Source organism: Chaetura pelagica, unplaced genomic scaffold (assembly GCF_000747805.2).
Source record: "Chaetura pelagica isolate M959 unplaced genomic scaffold, ChaPel_1.0 scaffold423, whole genome shotgun sequence".
In the NCBI taxonomy this organism is placed as follows: Eukaryota; Metazoa; Chordata; class Aves; order Apodiformes; family Apodidae; genus Chaetura; species Chaetura pelagica.
Genome location: NW_009952686.1, coordinates 247392 through 271720, shown reverse-complemented (window position 1 = coordinate 271720; position 24329 = coordinate 247392). Strand labels below are relative to the sequence as shown.

General features: G+C 38.0%; 1 protein-coding gene across 2 annotated transcripts in view; it reads left to right on the top strand.

The window, feature by feature from the left end:
• The window catches only part of FAM172A (family with sequence similarity 172, member A), a 251007-nt gene that overhangs the window by 13086 nt on the left and 213592 nt on the right, over positions 1–24329 (top strand). For both annotated transcript variants that reach the window (XM_009993778.1, XM_009993779.1), the window contains one exon: positions 19499–19564. In XM_009993778.1, the coding sequence (XP_009992080.1) occupies positions 19499–19564 (66 nt within the window). The remainder of the gene's footprint in view (positions 1–19498; positions 19565–24329) is intronic.

The window sequence follows — 24329 nt, the reverse complement described above, 5'->3', positions numbered from 1 at the left end:
CTGAAGGACTAGCATCTCTTGAAATTGCAGCCTGCCTGACCTGCAGACGTGAGGTAGCAGAAGAAATGTAGTTATTTTTTACAGTTATCATAAAATAGCACAAGAAAATACCTTATATTTATGTAGAGCAGATACGGAAAGCAAAAAATCAAAACACCTAAGTCAGAAATTCCTTGCATGTTATGTGTGTGACACGATACAGTCAATTTTACATAAGTCTTTTCACATAAGTCTTGTCCTATGAAATAAATTGCTTTAAAGTATGTGTATGATGTGAGGTCATAATGAAATAGATTAACCATCAAGGTTAATATTTTTATGTAGGGGGAAAAAAAGAAAGTATGTAGAAATATGACAATGACAACCCATAATTAAGATTGCTAAGTAGTAAAATGGGATTTTTTTTTCCAGATCTCCTTTAAGTTACAGAACAGCTTGGTCTCAACATAATTTAAAAAATAAGCATTCACCTGCTACTAATTTCCTTCTTGGTTGCAAAGAGCATTATTTGTTTGGATGACTGAAAGAAGCTATTTACATAGCACAAATGAAAGCATAGAGCAGCAGAAGAGGACATGTAAGTTAATGAAGAAGGAAGCATTAAGTAGTCTGCATTTGAAAGGGTGGCTTCTTACATGAATAACCCAAAATCTGATGATAGGCTGCACGTGCACCTGATAGTACTTAAGGTCCAATCTTGCAGCCGAATCTCATGTGAATAAACTCAATAGGTCTGATCTTGTGAATAAGGGCTGCAGGATCAAGTTCCAAATAAAATTTGCAGATGATTAGTAGAAATCCTTACACTCTAGTTTCAGTTTCTTTTGCACAGTTTATCATTAAATGTTCCAGATTTTCTCTGGCTAGTGAGACTTAATAAATAATATGTACACACCATGGATTAAGCAAAATTGTGTTTGTTACCTTGTCTTGTTATTATGTATTTGCTGTTAGTCATTTAGTGGTTGGAAAAATTTGCTTTACTGAGAGGACAAAATAAATTGATAGTGTTGCAATGTATAGGCAGGTTCATGGACATTTGTTTTCATGGGATTCTTGCTTGGCTGGAGCAGCTGAAGAGTTGGTTCTGTTCGAAGAGATCAGATGCTGAACACTTAAGAGGTGTCTGCTGAGCATATGTAAACTGATTTTTTTGCAGTGTCTTGTATTACACACCAGTAAGGTAAACTTTCATGGGGATAGTAAAAATCCTCACTGAGAACTTAACAAGCTCTTCCTAACTTTGTAATGTTTCAAAGGTAGAATGAAAGCATCTAATTGAAGTATTTCACTCCATCCTTTTATTTATTTTTTTTTGAAAGTGGTTGAATCCCATTTTGGGTGGTGTCATTTGGAAGGAATTTGATAGTGTTATTTCTGTGCATGTCGTGCCGTGCCTACTGAGGAATGTTGCAGAAGGTTTCTGCATTTGAAAAATTCTACAGTGGAGTGAGTACATGTCGAAAAATATTTAGAATTGTGCCGTTTGGTCAGAAATAGACAACTGAGCAGAAGAGAGTGATTGGCAAGATATTTAGAATAAAGTGTGATCTCATTTCTTATTACAGAAGAATCCACGAGGAATAGACAGTTTTGAATGTACTGGTTGGAGGAGGAGCTTAAATGACACATCACTTTTTGGACACCAAGGTCAATTATAACTTAAGTTCTTTAGGAATCGGTGCCTTATTGGTTACAGGGGGTTTTTTTAATAGTAACCTGGTTATTTTCAATTTACGATAGGTAAGTGTGAAACAGAATCATGATGTAGAAGGCTTTAAGCAAATTAGATAAGGCACCTAAAAACTGGCCAGGATATAGACATTCTCTCTAATAGTAGTTCCTATTGCACACGTAATACTTTCCCATAAGGTTCCAGTCTTTTCACTGCACTCATTTTTGAACCAATACTTTTGATAACAGAAAGAAAATGCTAGTAGGGGCAGCACATAAAAATCTAAATTCTGTATGTGTACTGTCTCCAGAATTTTAGGAATATTTAAGCTTTTAACAGTCTCTTTTTCTTCAGTGTCACTTTTTTGGTGAGTGAAGTAGATGGACAGAGAGCAAGGATTGAACACTTCTTAATAGTACCTAAGAACATTTAAATTTAAATATGAATCTTTGTTGCATGCAGTATATTCATTTGCATATGCTAAATCCGCTTTCAAAAATCTGCTGTTTATGAAGACTTTTTTACTGGAATGATTATGTCAGATGTGCTTCAGTGAACTCTTCTAGTTTGTAGGCAGCAATTGGCAGTAGGTTGGTTCATCACAGTAACATGACAGTACTCGAAAGGTTCAGAGATAGTTTCATAATTATTGTTAGCATGATTCTTGAAAGAAATTATGAGCATCTCATAAACCCAGATGGGAATTTGTTACATTGTTGATAAATGTGTTGATAAATGTGTTTTACATTTTTAAATTGATAAACAGTGAAAAGCAGAGAAGATACAATAAGGCAGATGGTTGTTTATAAAGCACTTGCAAGTTGCTGCAATTCAGAGAATGGCACTAATTGTTAAAAAGAAGACAAAAATTGGAGTAGGGGGAGTGTTTCAATGAGTTAATCATGAGCTTTTTAAAAATAAAACCTTCAGCAGCTTTAGTTCAATTAGAACCATTCTTGCCATCCTGGGTTTATATGCAAAAGTTTAGGCTCTCAGTTCTTAATAAACTTTTGTACCAACCATTTTCTTGTAGCTGCAATTAAAAAAACAGCTATTCCACATTTTATCTAAATGTATCCATTCCTTTCTTTGTCCTATTGTCAGGAAAAAAAGCAAGATATATTGCACAGCAGAATAGAATTGAGTGATTGTTTGCCTTATTAATCATTCCCACTTAAAAAACAACTAATAGAATAGTGAACACCAACATCAGCAGAGAGTTCACTGCAAAGGAAGGAAGACAGGATGTAGTTGGCTTCTTTTTTGTTAAAGGTATGGTGGAAAAAATGTTTTATACCAACAAGATGGCTAGAAAAACCACATATTTAAATAGTGCTTAGGCAGAATACAAATCAGCATATGTGATGAAACCAGTTGGTTCACTTTTTTTTTTCTGGTAAATGTTCAGTTCTTGTTTCCATCAGTGATCTTAAAAGTTTTCATGAAAAGCAAAGTGTTTTCTTACCGTTTCGGCAGGAGTTTTTGAAAACCAGAGATATGTAGATTACTGCCTTCATCAAGCAGCTCTTTTAAAATATGATTATTTTACCTCAGTTGCAGAACTCCGGAAGACTTAGTTCTCTTTCACAGGATTTTCAGCTTTTCCAAGATAAAGTACTTAACACTTTCTGTGTTTTCAACAAGAAACCTGAATCCTTCCGTTTTCTGGGAATATTTTTATTAAAATTCAGCAGAATAATGATATTTTTTAATAAAGCTGTATCAGCTGTGTCAGCCCTTAATAGGAATAATTTGAAAGGAAAAAATTCAATTATAAATCAATAGAGCGTTGTATTTCTGTATGTGCAAACAACCTAAAATTACTGTAAGATGCTCCAGCTGCTCAATTCATTAACTCAGTCACAACTGAATTTTGGTATCTGTTATCTTCTGTTGATCACTGCAGCAGAAATTCCCAGTTAGCATGCCCGGAGCTGTTAGCTGCAGTGATGACTAATAAGGAAGATCAGTTCACTAGGTTGATTATGAGGATATTGAGAGGCTTAATGGGTAGTCATTTGTCTTCAGTCATGCACTATTCTGTCTGTCACGATTCAGGGCAATGCTGTGCTCCTTCACAAATGGTGTCCATTTGTTCTCACATTCAGGGTTTCCAGGTTTGCCTCATGAGTTTTTTGGGTAGTTGTACCTTTTAACTCTTTGTAGTATATTTGCCAAATTGTTGAGTTCCTCTATTGAGCAATACCCTGAGTATCATAGAACCATGGAATGCTTTGGGTTGGAAAGGACCTTAAAGATCATCTAGATCCAACCCCCCTGCATGGGCAGGGACACCTCCCACCATTCCAGGCTGCTCCAAGCCCCATCCAACCTGCCCTTCAACACTGCCAGGGATGGGGCAGCCACAGCTTCTCTGGCCAACCTGAACCAGAAGTCAGGGTAAGATGAAATAGTATCTCCTAAAAATACTCCATGATCTAAAAGAGTAAAAGACTGTGTTAAAATAATGAATAAAGACATTAGAGATCTTTAATTAAATGTCACCTCTCTGCCTCTACTACCAACTTTAGAACTCCTGTAAAAATAGAAGGGTTTTTCGGTCAATACAATGGTGTCAGCCCTGACAAAGTTCAAATTTCACTTGTCATTGCAGTATATGAGACAGGAAAGCCTTAAAGAGTGGTTTCTAATTTGTTGTTGGTGCTAAGGTATGAAGGATCTTTGAAGAGAAAAACAGGTTTTTTCTCTTCTCGCTGAATTAACTGGGGGCGAGAGGACCATCCGTATGTTTTTTTACATTCTGTCCAGCAGTGTAAATTAGTAAATGCAATGGTAACTTTATCTTACTTTACTATAGATCTGACACCCCATAGCACAACATGGAAAAAGTATGTAAAACTCTTTTTAATTTCTAGATTCAGGGATTTGTCTTCTGTCCTCATTTCCAGTACATATTGCTCTATTCAAAGTGTTTTTTTTTTAACATAAAACCTGACATACACCAATGTCAGCTGGAGTGCAGTTGAAAATTTCACATAAAAATACAAATACTTATGTAAAACATTTGAAAGTGTTTTTGCTAAGTCTTATAACCTGAACTTCTTTTTAGATGTAATTAATTTTTGTGCATTAGGTATGTACCTTCATCATGTTCTGATAAGACTTTGGTGAAGTAGATCTTAAAGGTGATGTTTAAACAAGAGAGGAAAATATTAAATGTAAGAACAAGAGGGGGTTGTCCACTGTAAGCTGCAGTTGTAAGGGAGACACCTTTTTGATATTTTTACTTCTTATTCCATGAGTTGGATAGAAAAACACTAACAATATAACTTAAATGAAAAATGGAGGCTAAGTATTTTAGTTTCTACAACAGGCACAAAAGGAGTGTTACTGTAGTTGGATGAGCCATCTGAAGGTAATGACAAAAATGAAAGAAGGAATTATAGTAGTTGAAGGTAGTAAGAAGGCAGAAAAAGGCTCAAGCAAAAGTAAAAAAAAAAATAGGACAAGTATCTGGAAGAATTCTTGAAATTAAGTACTTGGAAAGTTCCTAGCATTCTTACTGCCTGATCATCAGGGGTTTGGTACTCAGTTTCCTCTATGCCATTAAATGCATCAAGATTGATTGTTACAGTTGATCTCAACTTCGAAGAAAATGTGGGTTTTTTTAAATCATTTTTGTTGGCAGAACTTTTTAATCCTGCTTTAGTTGGTACTGTGGAAATGCACATTGAATTTTTGAAGTGAGCATTTCTGTTACTGCTGACGTACAGAAGCCTTTAACTTGTAAGTTTTAAAACAAATGTAGTTCTGTGTGCTAGTTAAAAACCTGTGTGAAGCTGCAGGTAGCAGTGCAGATGGGAAATAGCTGAAGTAGCTGTCAGCAAGGTAAAACCACTGAAACTCTGGGATGGGAGCTGCTTTTGTGGAGGCAGAATGAAGTATCACATGTGTCAGGCCATAGTGCTGATCATTGAAGAGGTTCTTTGTGGTTTTTCCTCAGGTTAAAACCTCATATAACTTTCATGGGAGGAGGGGGGGCAGGATTTGGCATTTTTTTTGCAGAAGGGGGATGCTTTTTGCAAAAGCCAAAGCATTCACTGAAAAATAGTGTTCCCAGCATACCCAGCACTCAAGAGACGCAAACTGAGCTCTTGCAGTGTGTGTGCAGCTGTGTACATGTGTACAAATGTTGCTGTTTCTGTGAAAGAATTATCAACACTTGTAAAAGCTGTGAATGGCCAGAACATCATATAAATTACTGGCCAAGATATATCAGAACCTGTGAGTCCTTTTCCAGCACGACAGTGCTTTGTCAGTAATGTTTGGTGGTTGAGGTTTATGGCAGGCAGTGCGAGGAATGCATCTTTTGGGGAGTTCCTGCCAGTCAAATGACTGGTAACTATCACATGCATTACTAAAATATCAGTGCAGCAGATATCATACATGCCGTCTACCTGAATCAAGGACAGAAGCAAATCTCCCTGTCATGTGTCTGGACAAGACTGATAGTTGTGAGTAGATGCTGTTCCTGTGCATGCCAGCATAAGCTTCACTCATAGAGTGATGGCTGAGGACCATATTTTTCTGTTCTAGATACCTGTGTGGGCATAACATTTACTGACCCAGCAAAAGGCTACAAGAATTTACCTTGTTTCTAAACTCAGTCATTTAAGTAGGAGCAATGCCTTTCTTTTTTCTTTTCTTTTTTTTTTCTTTTTTTTTACTATTTACATCTATTTGTGTCTTATGGGAGGTATCTTTGTAAGGGATGAAGAAATCTACTTGGCTCATCTTTAAAGGGGAGGCACACTCTCCCCAGTACAGATTCAGACTAGAGTGTATGTACACACAAAACAAGCTTTTATTATCAATAATAAGGATGTGATTGGGCTAAAGGGTATCTACTCCACCAGAGTTGACAATGTAAGAGCTTTAGCAGCTAGTTACGAATTGACATGCGCTAGGATAATCAACAAAGCAATATTTTAAAGTAATATGTTAAAGCAATAGTTTGAAGCAATAGTTTAAAGCCAGCTTAATTATTACATAGGTATTGATGTTTCTTACCCTACCTGGTGGCAGTTAGTAGCTCCTTTCCTGTCAAGCTGTGAGGAGTTATCATTTGAGGGGAGGCCCCACTTGAGGGGGGAATAATCTAACAACTTTGTGAGGAAAGTTCAGGACAATAACATTGAAGTCTTTTATGCCATTGTAGCTGCAGGCAGGTGTTCAGCCATCTCCAGGAAAGGTCTCCATCCTACATGATGGTAACTTGGAAATAAAAACACCTTATCAGAAGATAACTCTGAATATCATAGAATCATAGAATGGTTAAGGTTGGAAGGGACTTTAAAGATCATTAGTTTCCAACTGCCCTGCTATGAGCAGGGACACCCCACACTAGGCCAGGCTGCACAAAGCCTCATCCAACCTGGCTTTGTTGGATGTCCCCAGTCAAGTTCCTCCTTCTTAGCCCAGCCTTTATTGCTGAGAATGACATCATATGGCATCAATATCCCTTTGGCCAGTGGTCCAGACTGTGTCCCATCCCAGATTCTTGTGTGCCCACAGCCTGCTCACTGGTGGGGAGCACGGGGAAGAGCACAGCAGGCCTTGATGCTGTGTGAACACTGCTCAGAAGCAACTAAAACATACCTGTGTTACCAACAGTGTTTTCATCACAAATCCAAAACATAGCTCCCCCATACAAGCTGCTATAAGGACATTTAATTCTATCCCAGCCAAAACCACAACAAGCTGGTATTGATGTCTTGGGTATGTTTAGTGATGGTATTGGTTGCTATCTTAGAAACAGAATAATGCTGGTTGCACGTCTGGGGATTCTGCCGTCAACTCCCCTGCTTAAAGCATGGGCAGCTTCAAAGTTATATCAAGCTGTTCAGTTAAAAAATTGAGCTGCTTTAAGGAGCAACACCCTAACTGAGAGTGGTTGTTACAGAGAGCTTCCTCCGTACTCCAGTGGTGGAGCTTCCTGATAGACAGGAGACACTAGATGGAACTTGCTTCGGTGAGACATGAGAAAAATAACCATGGTAGAAGCACAGACTGGTTTGGGTTGGAAGGGATCTTAAAGATTGTCTGGTTTCAACACCCTTGAATGGCAAGAGGCACCTCCCACCAGACCAAGTTGCTCCAAGCCCCATCCAACCTGCCCTTCAACACCCCCAGGGATGGGGCTTCCACAGCTTCCCTGGGCAACCTGGGCCAGGGTCTCACCACCCTCACAGCAAAGAATTTCCTCCTGATGTCCAACCTAAACCTCCCCTCTTCCAGTTTAAAACCATTCCCCATTGTCCTCTCACTACAAACCCTGGTAAAAAGGCCCTGCCCAGCTTTCCTGTGGTCCCTTCAGGCACTGAAAGCACCCTGTAAAATCATCTTGGAGCCTTCTCTCCTCCAGGCTAACAACCCCAGGATGGGGCTAGGCTCATATGTTCATGAAACTGACTTCCAACAGAGAAAATGTGCTGGTTTCCAAGTTTTGTAAGATGGTCAGATGTAATTATTCAGTGACATTTTCTGAAGTACAGGAACTTCAGAAGGAGCACCACGAACCTTACACAACTGCTAACCACTTGTTCAGGAAGGGTACAGAATGTCAGACTGTTAAAGTCAGAAAGTGACACAGACTCGGAGAAGAAAGAGCAGGTCCTTGCTGTATCAGAGCTATGGTTCTGCCAGGTGCTGCTGTTAGTGTGGCTGTCGCCACCTGCTCCCAGATTCCTCTGTGGTTGCAGGTTTCAGTCCCAGAGTGCACATTGCCTTCCACCAGCTGGCTTCTCAAGACACATGTCATGATGCACTTGGAGACATATTACCTGGTAGCATATACACCCCCGCTTAGCTCTGTTGTGTTTGGCAAAAGTGATCTGTAAGGGAGTGTTTGCCTTGAGATCAATGAATAATAGGAAAGGAAACAGCTTGTTTGATAACATGAGCTTGTATCCCTGGCAGTCAGCCAGAAGCAGAGCTCTCATTTGTCCTGGGTTTCAATCTCCTATTTAGTTTAATATCTCACCTCTTCTCACTAAGGTATTTTGGGAATATTGAAGAGCAGTGGATGATACTTTGGGACTACACCTAAGGATTAATGATGAAGTGAGAGGCCTGATCAGTTCTTTCAGATGTTAACATAATTCAGTGCTCGTGGTCATGGTGATATCTAGTATGCAAAAACATTTCCAGATGTGCATGGTTGTAGATGGATACGATTCAAATACTTTTCACAGTGGATATGTTGAAATTAGCTTGTGGATATGATCAAGGGTGTATATTGAATTGCAAGTATGTGGCTTCAGGTTTAGTCAGTTCTACATCAGGAAGCTAAAACTGAAGTAATTAAGTACATAATTAATAATTCCTTCTAGAGTATTTTTTTCTTTATATAGAAACAGTATGATTGGTTAATTCCAGAGTAAATCTGTAAGACGGGGTTTGTGGATCTCACTATAAGAAATCTGATTTCATTTCACAGTCTGCCTAAGAAAAAAAATTTTTCCTCCACTGTCTTTTGGAAAGTTAGAGTCTTTGGTGTGATGCTTACTGTATTCTTCTGTTTTGAAGTTTCTTGGACTTACCTTTCAATTTCATCAGTAAACCAGTTGAAGATATTAGAAAGCAGAATTCATTTGGCTGCAGTATTAAATGACCTTCTAATAATTTTTGACATAAAAGTAGTTTGTAGTCCTAGGCATAATACAGATAAAGTGAGTAGAAATCTAGTAAATTACAAGGTAAATACAAGGTTGATGCATATTTTTAGTACTGTTCCGTAAATATTTTTTTGGACTGACTACGTTCAGTAACTGAAAAGGTCCTAACCCAAGTTGTAGTAATGTAACTTTGAGGCAATTTCCAAGATTCAGGAACATGTATGTTCTTGATCCTTCATTACAACTCGTAATTTTAGGAATATTGTGTTGGGAAAATAAGGCATATTATCCAGCAGCACAAAGAGCAGGAGAAGTCACAATATTAATTTCTCCTCAACCCAGCCAAAACCAGGTTGTCTGGCTCACTATCAAAAGGAGCAGCAGTAATTGTTTCCAGCATCAATGGAGGCATTTTGCTGTTTGAGACAACCCCAAAGCTTCCATTTTATTAAGTCATGGAAAGTCTTGGTCTCTGCCATCAATTAGGGGACAGAAATGGGATTGTCATAGCAAAGTACAGGTTTACGCCTGCCTGTGCCTTGCCGTTGTCCATGGGTTTTTTTTGTCCATGGAGCTCCTGCTGCCTTTGCAGTAGCTTTTTGCCCTCAGCAGGCTCTGCTTCTCATGAATGCAGGAGCAGTCAGCAGGAGCAACTTCCCAAGGCTGCGTCACGACTGCAGCAGGACATGCTGTTGTGTGTGATGAAGTGCCCAGGAGATCAGCCAGGCTAACTTAGAGCCACCTTGTGAACATTGGCCAAAAGATAGTTCCAGGTTTATGACTTAAGTCTTGTTTTGTGGAAGAGAAATAATGGAAAAGGAGAAGCTTGGAAAAAGAGATTACAGGCAAAATGTAGATGGTGGTATGATGGCTGTCACTCATTGGCCTGCTTGCTGCCAGACTGTGCTGAGATGCTGGTCTCCTCCTGCCTCTTCTCTCCAGATTAGGCCTTGAGCAGGAGAAAAAGGGAACCTCTGCCCACGGGCTGTGTGCCTGGTTGTGGACTGACCATGGTGATGAGGATGCACAGTCACAGCAGAGCACCTCCTGTGGAGCAATAAATACAGGTTTGCACTTGGTGGAGGGCAGGTCATCCTCACTGCAGATTCTCTGCTCTGTTCTCAAAGCAGAGAGATAATGGTACCAAATTATCTTGAAATAGAACAAGTTGCTTTTAGGCAAAAATCTGTCTGATTCCTAATCTCACCTTTTCATTTCATTCTCTTGAATGTTATTTGTGTTCACTTTGTTTCATATGCAATGAATTTGAAATGTCTTTCATGTGTCTTTCTATTTTATAATACCCGTTCACTGGACACAGAATTCTGAAAAGAGCTGTGCAGACTAGTGGCTGTGCTATAATTATAAATTGCATACGAGCCTGCTGCTTACTGTTGTTGATGTCAATTTTCATTATCTAGGTGTTAAAATTGTCTGCTTAGTGTTTCTATGTAATACTCTAAAAACTGTAGAAACCAGATGCTGTGAGGATGTTTCCTTTGCAGACAGTATTTTGATGTTATTGTTCAGTAGGAGTTGTCTTTACTTACTTCTTGATATATTTGCTGCTGGTAACTTCTGTATCGAACCACATGTCTAATCACATATGCATTACCCCTCCACAAGAGCAAAGGATCCCATTGTGCAAACTTCTGTTGGGAAACTGACAATCACCAGTATGAGCCATTCCTGGTCAGATGGTAATTAAGTGGACATCAGAACAGGCTTTTTCACAGTATTTTCTAACTCAGGCTGTTTCATAGTGTCACAGATTTTTTAGAAATAGCTGTTTAATTAGTTGGACATGATAAGTATTATGCTGTTCTAATGCAAAATTTGCATTAGAGCTTGCTAAGTGTCCCATTGGGCAAGAAAAAAAAAAAAAAAAAAAAATTTTCACCGTATTTGTATTCAGCAGAAGGTCAAATACAGAAGCTAATATTTGAAGTTTACAGTAAAACATGACTCGTGATCATAGTTAATCGCTGTCATGTTAAGCAATTTCATATGTAATTGGGCTGTATCTTGGTGGCTTGACTGAGAAAGAGAGATGTGATTTCTTCCCAGACAAAGTATTTAGGTAAAATTGATTAAAACACAGTAAATTGTAGTGTACAGAACTTCACTCTTAGCTGGTTTTCCTCTTCTCCTGATACTTGTGCCCACATAGCTTAAGTAGAAGTACTACTCCTGTCTTTAGACATGTGCATGCTGCATCATTGGCCACATTAGGTTTTCAGTTCTAATTTCATAGGAAGAAATAATTTACTATGCTTTTTGGAAATCAAAACCATAAATATTCATGAGCAGCTAACAGTATCCTTACCTACTGTCTCCTTAGTATAAATGAAGTAATATGGGCTGTGAAGTTTATTTTATAAAACTCAATTACCAAGAATATTCCTTCCTCATAAGATTGTTTTAAAAATAAAGCAGAAAAAAACCACATAAATTAACCTTTCCAAATAAGATTTAATGAAGACATTTTAAGTAATACTTTCGTTGTTAAAATAAACAGTTTCCTATATTTTATACAAGAGCAAAAGTGTCAGAATTTTACATGTCATATATGAAGAAATCTTCCTTGCCTCTTGTTTGAAAGTCCTCCTGGCATTTGCCATAACTGGGTTTTTTTGTAGTTTGCTCCCTCTTTGAGTTTGCCTGCCAGCAGAACACAAGGCTGGGTTAGGTGGGCTAAATCACATGGAATAGGAAAAGGAAATCTTTTCCTGAGAGACAGTGAGGAAAAAGAACAGAAAAAGGTTCATCAGTGTCCAAAGTATTTTCTTAACCTTCAGCTTGATATCCCCAGAAGAGACAAAGCCTTCAGGGCAGGTTTTTCTCTCCCTAAGGAGATTTTTTTTTTTCAGAATAGTAGGTGTCATAACTGTAGACTAGAAAAGCAGAAAGAGAGCTTGCCATTTCTTTTAGAAGGTAACTGCTGGCTTTGTCAGTTCCACAAAGCAAGTGAGGTTCCCAAGTTTGTTGTTTAAGTATGCAATGAGTTAATTACTCTGGTGTGATCTATTTCATTTACACAACCTGGTAAAAAGAGATGCAGTTATTATTAAATAATGAAACTATAAATATTTTTGTGATTTGTATTCCTGAGGGTTTCAACTACAATTTTTGCCAAGAAAAGAAAGAAAGGAGAAAAAAAAAAAAAAAAAAAAAGTGCTGGCAACAGTCAGCACCATGGGCCTTTTTAGCTAAATTTATGTAAATCCAATTTATTTTGACCCACTGGAGCACAGTGGCAAAATGGTTAAGACATCTTGCTATGGAAAGAAGGTGTTAATTTGAGTCCTGCTCTGGATTTACATAAAATTAAGCCTTCAGTCCATCTGTGAATATTTATCTGGTCATTTCTGTTGAGGAATCAAAGGTGGCAAAATGAGATGCTTGACACATCACTGACTTTTTTGTCTGTGACTACAAAAGCTGGTATGCTTTAACTATGTTAATCCGATATGTCAGTTGGGTTTGGCATGGATTTTTAACCTTTCAAAACTGCATAACACCACCTCTCCACCTAAACTACCTTTGTTTCGTTAGTAGTACGAGTAATCAAAACTGCTACTGCTCTTTATTCCAGATCCCTTTTCATAACTCATCTCTAATATGAAATTTAGAGATAATAACCCTGAGTTTTAGTTCTTGAAGTGGAATATTAAAGCATGTTTATAAGCTTCATTTTTATTTGTTTCTCTCTTATTCTTTTGGGCTTTCTCTTTTTAGTTTCCTTCTTTGTTATGCAACCATTTCATTGTTTTGTTTCTTTATCTCGGTTTGAGGATAGAGTTCATGCTTTCTGCTGATATTTAATTTATGCTGATATTATATATCTGTGCATATGTAAAAATAGCTGAGAATTTTCATAAGATGAGCTATGTAATTAAGCCATTTCTGAAGCCAAATAATTGTCAATCAATTTCTAAAATTAGTGATGCTTATCTTAAAAAGGGGGGGAAAAAAACAACAAAAAAAAAAACCCAAAAAATAAACCAACAGGTGTCAGCAAAGACCATGTAACAAAACATTGGGTCAAATCACATCAACAGTTTACCCTGCATTCACAGCAAATCCCTGTTGTTTTTCATTTATTTCTCTCAAAAGATCTGGAGATCCTATTTGTGATCAGCCAACTCGGAATCCAGAACATCACACCCGTGATTGAATTGAATTGCTTTCACTAGAAAACACAGTAAATCCCTTAGTGGTAATGTCAATTCCATCTTAATGAATTGTTCTCCCACACTATAATCCAAGTGAGGTCTTTTGTGCATTTTTTAAATGCCATTGATTTTATTTTTTTTTTTGTGGATTTTATTTTGGGTTTTTTTTTTAATTGTTTAGCTTGCAGTGAACACAGCCATTAGAAAGTCCATTCAGCTTTTAGGATTTTTTGTTCTGGCAGGGTGATGGTGGGGTGTTTTTTTTTTGTTTGTCCCAGTTCTTAGGTAGGTCTGTGTCCAAGAGCAGTATGTCAGAAAGTTCCTTTGCCTCTTTGCCAGCCACAGCAGCAAGCGTCGGGTCAGTCCTACCACTTGAGATTTGCCGTGGGGCAGGCAGTTGGAATTCATTTTGCATTTGTTTCACTGAAGGCTGTTGCTCTTGCACTGCAAAGAGGAAAAACTTGTGGGTAGAGTAGTCTTGTGTTATAAGGATTGGTTGCTTCTCATGCTCATTTTCTCTTTTTTGTGCTAAAGTGCTTATTGCCTATGAGGAGACAAATCTTGCGAAACCAGAAAATCCATTACTCATAATGGCATTGCTTCTAGTGGTTTATGCTTGTTTATTTTTAAGATTAGTGATAAAACCTCTAACCTGTGTACACTGCCTTGAAGTTCTTAGGAAATACTGGAAGTGCTGAGGGGCTTAATCTTTTAGGCTGAATCTAAATCATTTTAAAATTGTGTCCTTTCTGTGCCCTTGAAAGATCCATTTATTGAGAAAGTTAGATTGAAGAGGTGGTAACTTGTTATGTCAGGTCTAACTCGAGAGTTAAAACCATTTAGAGATCTGGGGAGCTGATGGTGAATCTCTTGCTGTACTCTGCAAAGTCAAACTGACCGTGGTACTTCAGGAAAAGAAGAACACAAAAGCAATTGATGTTGACTTTGGTCTTGAATGTTTCTTTACTTCAACTCAAAGCATAGCAAGTTATGTCTGAGCAAGTTATTATAGAAGGTAGAGATGGTCAGACTTTAGTGGTTTCTGAGCAAGTCTTATTCATTATTTTTAATTGTATATATCCACTTTTGTCTCTTTTTTCTCTACTATGTTTATGTAGGTGATTAAACTCAGGTTAGAGTAGATTTAACTCATAACGTTACTAGAGGAATAATAAACTGCTAACAACACCAATAAGGTACTAACCCTTTTTATTATATGACTGATGACAAACTAGGAAGTCAAGCAAGAAGAAAAGTGCCATCACACCTATGTTTTATTAGCTACAGTCTCCTTAATTTTAAATGTATCTGTATTATTCTGAAAAATCTGGCCACTAATAAAAACCGATAAGCAAAATTAGTATTGTTAGATTCTCTTACTCTCTGCACTTTCATGTACTTTCAGAACTGTCTTTAAAAATTAATAACAAGTGATCTGATAAGGTGTTCAAGCAGTGTTGTTTCACAAGTTGACATCTTCAGAGGCAGAAGCCTCCTGTCCACTCAGTGAGCATATCATTGCCAGCACATCTCACTCTTGATGGAAAGTAGCTCTTTTAACTTTGAGAGAATACTTCTGTCTCCATGAATCCTTGCAGTAGTGAGAAGTGGTAGCAAGAGTAGTAATGGTGGCAGGGGGTGGTTCTGTTTGTGTTTTGAGTACCTGTTAATGTGGAGCATGTTGTGTGAAATCTGAGATCCATCCAGCTGTTTCTGGTCCACCAGAAGAATATATTTAAGCAGTAATTTGCTCTGTTTCCTTTTCCCCCAGAAATCTGCTAAAAGTGTGTAGGAGCAGGCAATGGTGTGGACAACTTGGTTTAACAGCTTGCAGTCCCTTATCCTTTCTCCAAGCTCTTGTAATCCATCCTCGTGTCTTGTGAGTGGTTGTAATGTCAACTGCTGCATGTGCTTTATCTTTTTTCGTGTCATGTGTGCTTCATTCTTTATCGTGTGCTAACCACACACCAACCATGTGACAGGCTTGCTGGTGTTTTGGTCATGAAGGATGCACGTATGGGAGAAGAGAGGGACATGTGGCTTTTGGTTGTCTTCAAAGACACTGTAATTTGTATCAACCAAAAGGTTCCTCGCATGTGCTGTGGATCCGTGAACATGCATTGCATGGTAACCATTTCCAGTGACTACTGATAGATGCTGGTTTAGAAGTGAAAGGCCACAAATCACACCTGCCTATGTCATTTCTTTAGTAAGGTTTTAAGCAGACAATTCACTCCAGAGAAAACATTTTGCAGGTTTGAGTAGTTTGAATTGTCTTTTTATTTCCCCCTCCATGACAGGTTTGCTCCTCTGTTCATAAATGTAGTCTGGTGGTTGGTAGAGTTACCCATGGTTGGTTTTGAAAGTGGGAGAATGCTCTGGGGGGGGGAAATAATTCAGAGGACTTGGGTTGTAAAGCACAGCAGGGGGGAACTCAACAAGCAAGACTCAGTGCACTTCACTGCATCCCAGCATGTTTTTGATGTGGTATGTACTGAAGCAGCTCCTCTGGAATAGGATGTAGGTGTTACAAAACAAGTCGCTAAGTTGAGATCTGTTGTCTATGTACCTGGCTGTCTTTGTTAGGGAAAAGTTCACCTGTGGGTTCGCTGCAGTTCTGCTATTCCCCATGTGTGCCAGGCTGCTGCTTGACATCTTTGATATGTGTTATAAAACTTCTTTCAGTTTCTTGCAGACTTAAAATGGACGTTTATTATTTTAAACTGAATTATTTTAGTGTTCCCTTCTTATATTGTGGGCATGGGTTTGGTTGTCCTTTTCCCCAGAGTTTTGCTGTTTAAAGACATCCAATACTTAATGCATTGAAGAGTCTCTTTGGTGTTTGTCTCCATGTTGAGGTTTCAGTATCATAATAGGTGAAGAATAGCTGAAGGGAGACATGGATTTATTTGCTTGGTTTTTGTTTTGTCTGTCTTTGGGTTTTTTCCCTTAGTTCTCAGAGCAGGCACTAAGAACGCCTTGATAATGCTTAATTCAGGTGTTTTGCCTATTTGGGATGTGTTTTCCTAACAGGCTGCACTTGGAAGTCAATGAATAACAGAGATACTGTAAAATGGGGCTGAAGTTTCCAGTGTCTCATGCAAGATGTACAGAGTCACCATTTTTTTCCTCCACTCATCAGGCAATTAATTTCACACAGGTTGTGCAAGCCTTACTGTTGATTCCTTTTCCTTTCCCATCTCGTGGTGCTGCCTGCTCACCAGCAGCCTTATTATCTTTAATTACAATGCAACATACAGCTTATGGTGTTGGCACACCTTATGAAAAAAAGCATAAATATCCTAGGTTAGTAGAGATACATGAGCAGAGTTCTCTAGCAAGTGTTGCAGTTTGCCTTGAGGATGGCTTGGACTAGACAACTTGTTGATAGCCCCAGATGAGTTAATTAACACTGGACTGGATTGAGCAGCCTCAGTCACTAAATAGTGAGTGACTAAATGAGTGATGATTAGTTCAGGAGGGTTAATGCAGTGCAGCCATACTCACCTTCTCATGCAAGAAGTCACAAGACACTTCTCAACATCCAACAACAGTTTTCAGATCTCACGATAAAATACCAGTATACACAAGCTAATACTACTAGTTAAGTTCTGGCTATTCAAGTTGTCTGTATTTGTAATACTAGGTCAAACTAGCTCTATGTAAACAAAAAAGCTTCGGGTTTTAATGGCTGTAGAAAAGACTAAGTAATTGAAAGCACAGCACTCAAAGAATAATGTTGGATTTGTAGCTTTTTCAGTACTTGTAGCCATATTCCTAGGTAGGACAGGATTTTACTAGAATTTCCAGGCACATCCATGCTAAATTTACTCTTATTAAAAGCATTCATTAGGTCAAATCTCTCTATTTTAGAGCACTCTACTGACTTAGCAGTCCCATTTGTAAAGCTTATGTCACTATTTATTATATTAGAGAGGTGCATGAAAAGTCAGTTAGGATCAGAGCCCCATTGAGCCAGGCTGTGGAAAAAATGAGTAAAGGTTTGTTTCTGCCTCGGGGACATCGCAGTCTAAATAATTGAGAGAGATTATAAAAAATAGATACAAAGACATACCTGCAAAAAAAAGGGTAAATTTTTGCAAGTGATGTCTAAAATACATTTTCTTCATAGCAATTTGTGTCTCTTCCAAGTGTTCTTTTAGTGGTTTTGGTGGTTAGTAGATGCCTGAATTTAGAGTGAAAAATAAAATGTCTGTGTATGTGGCCATATTATCATTATACTCATCTTAATATCTGTACCCCGTCAGCATCTGAGACTGCAGGAACTTAACTGCTTTACTTGTTGGCATTACACTGAAGTTGATTTCGGTGAACCATAAAAAGTTTGGTCCTGAAGGTAAAATTACACTGTATGCATGTTCCTAACATACTGCTTTGGGGATAAACATGTCTTAAATCAACTCATCGCTCACAGCTAAATTCCTTCTCCAAATGCAGTTTCCCTGTAGATAGTAATGTTCAGTAAGACTGGTTTTCTTTAAAACCATAAAGTTTTTTGAACGTAATTCTATCAATAAACATTTTTGAGCAGGGTAGCAAAGAACTCACATAATCCAAATAAACATTTTGGGGTTTTGTAAAGGAAAGGAGGGGCACGGGCCAAAGTTTTTTTAATTATCTTTCATCAGTACCTTTAATTTCTTCAAATGTGTTCCAAACGTTTGCATATTGTCTTTGCTCATGTGTACATAATGAAAACTTTTGGACTTCATCGAAACTTTATTTGGTAATTGTGCCTGTTGAAAATTAAACTTGAAGTTTATGATACCCTGGCTCCTACTTGCTCAGTTCATAGTGTGTTGTTAAGATGCTATCACTGGAGAGCTGTGTTACAGTGACATTTCTGTTGTGGCTTAATATGCTGTGGGTTCAGGTGGCTGTAATTGTGGCCTTGAGGGGCTGGACTAAAGAGTACCAGATGGGTTTGTACCCAGATATTCTTGGATTAATATTCTGAAACTTAGGTTTTGTCCTGTCTGGAATTTAAACATAGTTCACCAAGCTTTGAAGGGGAGGCAAGCACCATCCAAGGCTCTTAATGAGCACTTACTTTCCTCTTTAATTTGCCTTTTTTTTTTTTTTTCCCCCCTAACTCCTCTAGCCAGTGAAATGCAGGCAGTTACGTCTGAGCCATTTTTACAGCCCCATATGGACAAAGCACTTCAGTTTGTTCCTCAGCTTAATTCCCAAATTAATAATAGTTAGAAAGTTCTTACATCTGCATTTCCACTTTTCCTACAATGTATAAGGGTGAGAAAAAAATTTCCCTAGATATGAGGCAAGGCTTTGAAGTGTGAATAACTTTGTTACATTTGAAACAGCAAGTCTTTCCCTGAGACTAGGTTGATGTTTTTTGTTGCTCTTTGAAATAATTCCTTTTGTTTCAGGTCTAAAATTTCAATTTTATTTCTACATGGAGACAAGAGACTTAAACTCCCCCATAGTGGGGAATCAGTCAGGGTTTTTCTTCTGCTTAGAAACCTTTGACCCATCCCCTCCCCTGTTCAGTGAATAGAAATGGCAAGGCAACCTGTGCTGAGGGTGGCTAAAGATCTGCTCTCCATGTAGCTCATGAAGTGAACCTGCAGGGGAGAGGGTTTCTGGAGTCCTACTTAAGGAAAAAAATGCTTTTAAAGTATTTCTTTGCAAAAGGCAGCCTTTCTTATACCCCTGAGTATATATTAATTGGTTATAATCCTTAGTTTTGAGGCACATAATTATTCACACAGCAGCACGTGATGGATTCACAGGTACAGTTACAATTTCTTTGTACTGGCAAGCAGTGAGGGACAGAGTGAACCTTTTTTATGTAAAGCTCTGAGTTCTATAATTAGAGATACAGTACAGAATTGAGATAAGTGACAAAACATATACAAGTGCTTAGAAGTTCTACCAACTAGCCTTAAAGTTGTCTGCCTGGGTATGTCATTAGTGTAAGAGGTTTAGCATCTGTTTACATTTCTTTTTCTCGTTTTTTTTTTTTCTTCTAGATCATTACTAAATATGTTTATGATCTACTGCAAAAGGAATGCCACTTGAAGAAAGTAACTCTCCCAGTAAGTATAATTATTTTTTATTCCAAAATCATTGTTTGTTTGTATCTGTTAAAAGAAGAGCCTACAATCCAGAGTTCAGATAAAGACAAGATGTGCCAAGACTCCAAGCAGGGCATTATCTCTCCTGGGTGCATGTGAAGACCTGGTTTCCTCTTAACTTCTCACCATGTTTGTTTTCTCCAGCTGAGCCTTCCTTGCTCCACCAGATACCAGAATTTTCAAAATGTGGTATTTTTTATAGAGGAACCATTTTTTAAAAGGTTTGTGAATGTTTTGAGATCTCTACAGCTGGATTAGAGAACAAAAGTGCCTTTGCAGGCAGCGGAATAAACTCAAATTGACTTTTGAGTAAACTTCTCCAAGTCCTTTTTTTTTTAAAAAAAACCATAGTATTTCAGTAACATGTATGTAGTGTGAAGTGCTGCTGTTGTTTAGTAAAAATATTTCATCAGCTCTTGGAAGTAATGAAGCTTTCCCCAGTCAACAGTTACAAGAGTGTAAATACATGTGATACTGTGATGATATTCAGGTATTTTTATATTTTATAGTGGTGAGTGCAGGGGAGACTGTCATGTGACATCACTGTGTAGGATTTCCATGACAATTGTAAAGGATTCTGAGGGTCTTTGAGGAGCTTTTGCATTGCTGTTGTTCTCAGCCAGTCCTTCATATTCAGTCAAGGAAAATCCATTCGGGCTAAGAAAATTTCCTTTATTTCAATGGTTCTATAGGGTCTTTCAGTTCCCATTTCCATTCCACAAGTGCTTATTTTTTTAGGGAATGTTTTGATAACCTCCTCAAAGTACTCAAGGTATCCCAGCCAGGCTTTGCCTAGTCAGAGCAGAAGGAGGTGTGTTGGGAACTCTAGCATCTCTGCTGCAGAATCCCAGTGTGCTGAACTACATGGGTTGTTCTGGTGCCCCAAGAGCCAGGACTGCTGGAGAAAGCAAAGAATTCCCTCCCTTCTGATTTCCTTATGTAGGCAGGGAAGAGAATTTGGCTCATGGTGGCCAGTCTGCCTGGTGCAGTGCCAGTGGTGGTCTCTGCAACTTCTGTGCACTGCTAGTTTTCTATATTGGGGAAGCTTTGGTCCAAGGTGTCCTGTCCCAGACAGGTAATGTGTGGAAAGACTTCCTCAAGCCATGTCTCCCTTTCTGTGTCAAACCAAGAAGCTGGCATTTGTTAGTTTTCAAGTGGCGGAATTTTGAGTCTGTGCTACTTTCTTTCAATGTCCTTTTTAGAAGCAGTTTGCATGTGAGTAATGCAAAGGTCAGGCTGATCTGTTAGGTTCAAAAAATGAAAATTAACAAACCTGGGATAAGAGTTACAACACCTCCATCACCTCTGTCACACAGGTGATGCGCAGCTCTGAGTTTTTGGTGGCATGCCTGGGAATGGCCATGTCTAACTCCCAGTGTTGAATTAATCTGTCTTTATTCTTATTTATAAATTATGTAGTAAGCACTGATGTACTTAAGTAGTTTGTCAGTAGTATGTTTAAGCTATTCTCAAATGTATTCCTTCCAACTTCTGCGAAGTGTCATCATTTAATGGCATTCTGGAGCAAAACAAGAACTCAAAAAATATATGCAGTTGTTAAATTGTGAGCAGTGTGAACTATTTGGTACAAAGTATGAGCACCATTCTTTAGTAATGACTGCTATGTGTAGGAAGTGCTCACTGCAGTCAAAAGTAGGTTATGAAGAAGACTACAAAAATGAGAAAAATGAAAAATGTGTGTAGAAGGTGAAAAATTGAATCTGTCTGAAGGCTATGTTTAAATCACTGCTGACAGACTCCCAGGTAACAACACAAAGAAACCTAGTTTAAACTAGTAAGGGAGGGTAATAGAAGTAATAAGACAGCTTGCAGCACAAGTAAGTCCCATGCAAGTAAGGAAAATAGAAAAGACCATAAATGCTGGCAAGTTACATATCAAATCACAGTAAGATCACCCAAAACTGAATTTGAGGAGCTTGTTACAGCTGTAAAGACTAATAAGAAAAGAGAGCTGAAGAGGCTGATAGATGAGCTGCTTGCAAAAGGAATGGTTGGCTCAAATGAAAAAAACTAACATAGTTATTTCCAATGTTATTTGTCCAGTTCCCACTCTTGAGTATTATTAATTTTTTTTAGAAATGGGATATAATTCTGAAGAACTGTTTAAAATTTGATTTACCAGTAGTGACATCTCAGAACAAATTACTGTGTCATATAATAATAAAATTCCAGGATGAGATGGTTTTTAAACCTGGGATAGTATAAGCACCCAAATATGGAGCTGCAGAACGAACAACTAGTATGTAACTTACTGCTGAAATCAGAGGAATGGAAGAAGCATGAATGTGATGGTCTTTGAAAGGCCTCCAGGAGTGATTTGTAGTGATTCCTGTGTATCAGGAGGAAATCAGATATCAGGGGAAAAGACAGTACAGATTTATTTTTAAATAAACCACTAGAATTCATTGAAGGCATCAGAGATCACATGAAAAAGAAAGTACTTGCTGGTAAAGAAGTACATGGATTTCCAAGGAGCTGTCAACAACCTGACCAAATGCTTTTAAAAAAGACACTGCCATGTCATATCACAGGAGGAGGGAGACCCCTTAGGAGTTAATAATTGGTTAAAAGGAAAATAAAGTGTTCATATTTCACAGATTAAATAAGTTGTTGCCGATGCAGTGTTATTAAGGCCTTCACTGACACAGTTGTTAAAAGAAAAAAAGGAAATAATAGAAGCTAACAGACCTTGCTGGTTTTTTCGTAATGTTGTTTAGAGTACTTAAATGTAAAGCTGATTGTGATGACTTGGGTAATTATTTCATGATGCTGAGTGATCAGGTGATAAAATGACATGAGATTCAATTCTAGTAAACATGAAATTATGGGGAAAAAAACTGACTCTGTAAACACAGTGGTGGCCTCTAAATGAGCTATTACTACTCAGGAAAGAGCTTGGAGTGATTGTAAATAGTTCTCTGAGAATATCAGTTAGTGCTCAATGACAGTCAAAAGCCCAGAAAGCAAATAGGATGCTAGGAATTATGAGGTGTTGAGAACAAAACAGAGAAGCATTGTCATTGCACTCGTTATGTGAGCCTCATCTTCAACACTGCATGGAGTCTGGACACTGTATCAAAAAAAGGATATGAAAAATTTAAAAAATACAGAGGAGTGCTACCAGATTTGTGACAGACATGACATGCTTTTCAGACAAAAAGATTAGATACAGATTCTTCAGCTTGGAATATAGGTGACTGAGGAAAGAATATGACAAATCTATAAAATCATGAAAGGTGAAGAGAAGATGAATAGGGAATGGGTTTTTTTACTTTTTTTTCTTAATAGAGAAGCTAAGGGGCATCAAGTATAAATTATCAGGCAGGAGATCTCTACTGAAAGAGAGGCGGTACTATTTCATAAATGTCCCAGTTGTGTTGTGGATCTCATTGCCAGAGAACACTATCAAGAAGAAAGGCATAAATACATTTTAAAAAACAAAAGTTTGATAATGATAAGGTGGGATAGGTGTATTGAACTATTGTGTATGCTTCTCCTGTTACAAACTCTGGCTTGGCAGGCTCGAAAGTTATTGGTTGCTAAAACCAGGGAAGAATCACTCAGTAAGCACTCTGTTCTTCTACTGTTCCCCTTAGCAATCTGCCAGTTGTCAGGAACAAGACCTGGGGACCTCAATCTGACTAGAATGGCCCTTCTGATGAATATGACCTTATTAAATGAGCATTTTTGAGATGAACACAAAAGCATGATTTTTCTGAGCATTGTCAGAGGTGATCAGAAAGTTGGCCCTCCTTTTCCTGTCAGCTGCTAAATAAGCAGAGAGTGTAATGATGTATGATGTAATGAACATATGAAATGTGTTTTAGGACTGTTGTAAGTGGAGTATTTTTATTTTTTTTTCAGTATTATTTTAGTAGTGTATGGAAATGCTATGCTTCAGAGATTTACGATGGCAGTTTTTAACCTTCTCTCATCTTTCTTAACTTCAACCCCATGTGCAAAGTTCAACTTGCTGTTGCTCAGGTGGCAGCTTCAATTTTGGACACAATTGTTTGTAAATTTCTCTTCAGATACGAAAATCAGAGCAGTTTTGAAATCAGGCAAGGTCACCCATCATAGTATTACTCTGACAAAACATAAATCTGAATGATTTTTCCTACACAAAGATGCTGAGATGTGTATTGCATTGTTGTTACTGGATAGTATTGTAGTTCTCTTAAAGTTCAACATAAACTACTGGACTTAAAAATTTAAATGAATAGACTCATATTCAGGGAGGAGCTGTTGAATTATTTCTTTGAAATGTCTCATTTTGTGCTCCATTTAAGGTTATGTTATGAACAAGTAGAGGGTGCTTCTGAATTAAATGCACCCTTAACAGCTCCTGGGAAGGCCTGGGATGAAAGTTTAAATAATTACTAACATGTTTTATTGGCAATGGCAGTGAAAGGTCTCACTTTGCAGTGGTCTCACCAGTTTTACATTAGTTGTGGTAGTCACCAAATGCTAATTAGTTGCTTGTAGTATTGATCAGCAGGTTTTTTTACAATTTTGAGTGAGAAATGATAAGTCAGGATATTCAGTATTGTGAAGACTGTAATACAAGTGAGTTAGCGAGCTTTATGTAGAGCCATGTAACAGAAGACTTCCTTATCTTGCAAATCAAATGAGTAGTTTTCTCTCCTCACCAGCTGTTCATCATTCTAACAATCTCTCTGAGTCTTTTCAGTTTCAGTCCCATTTC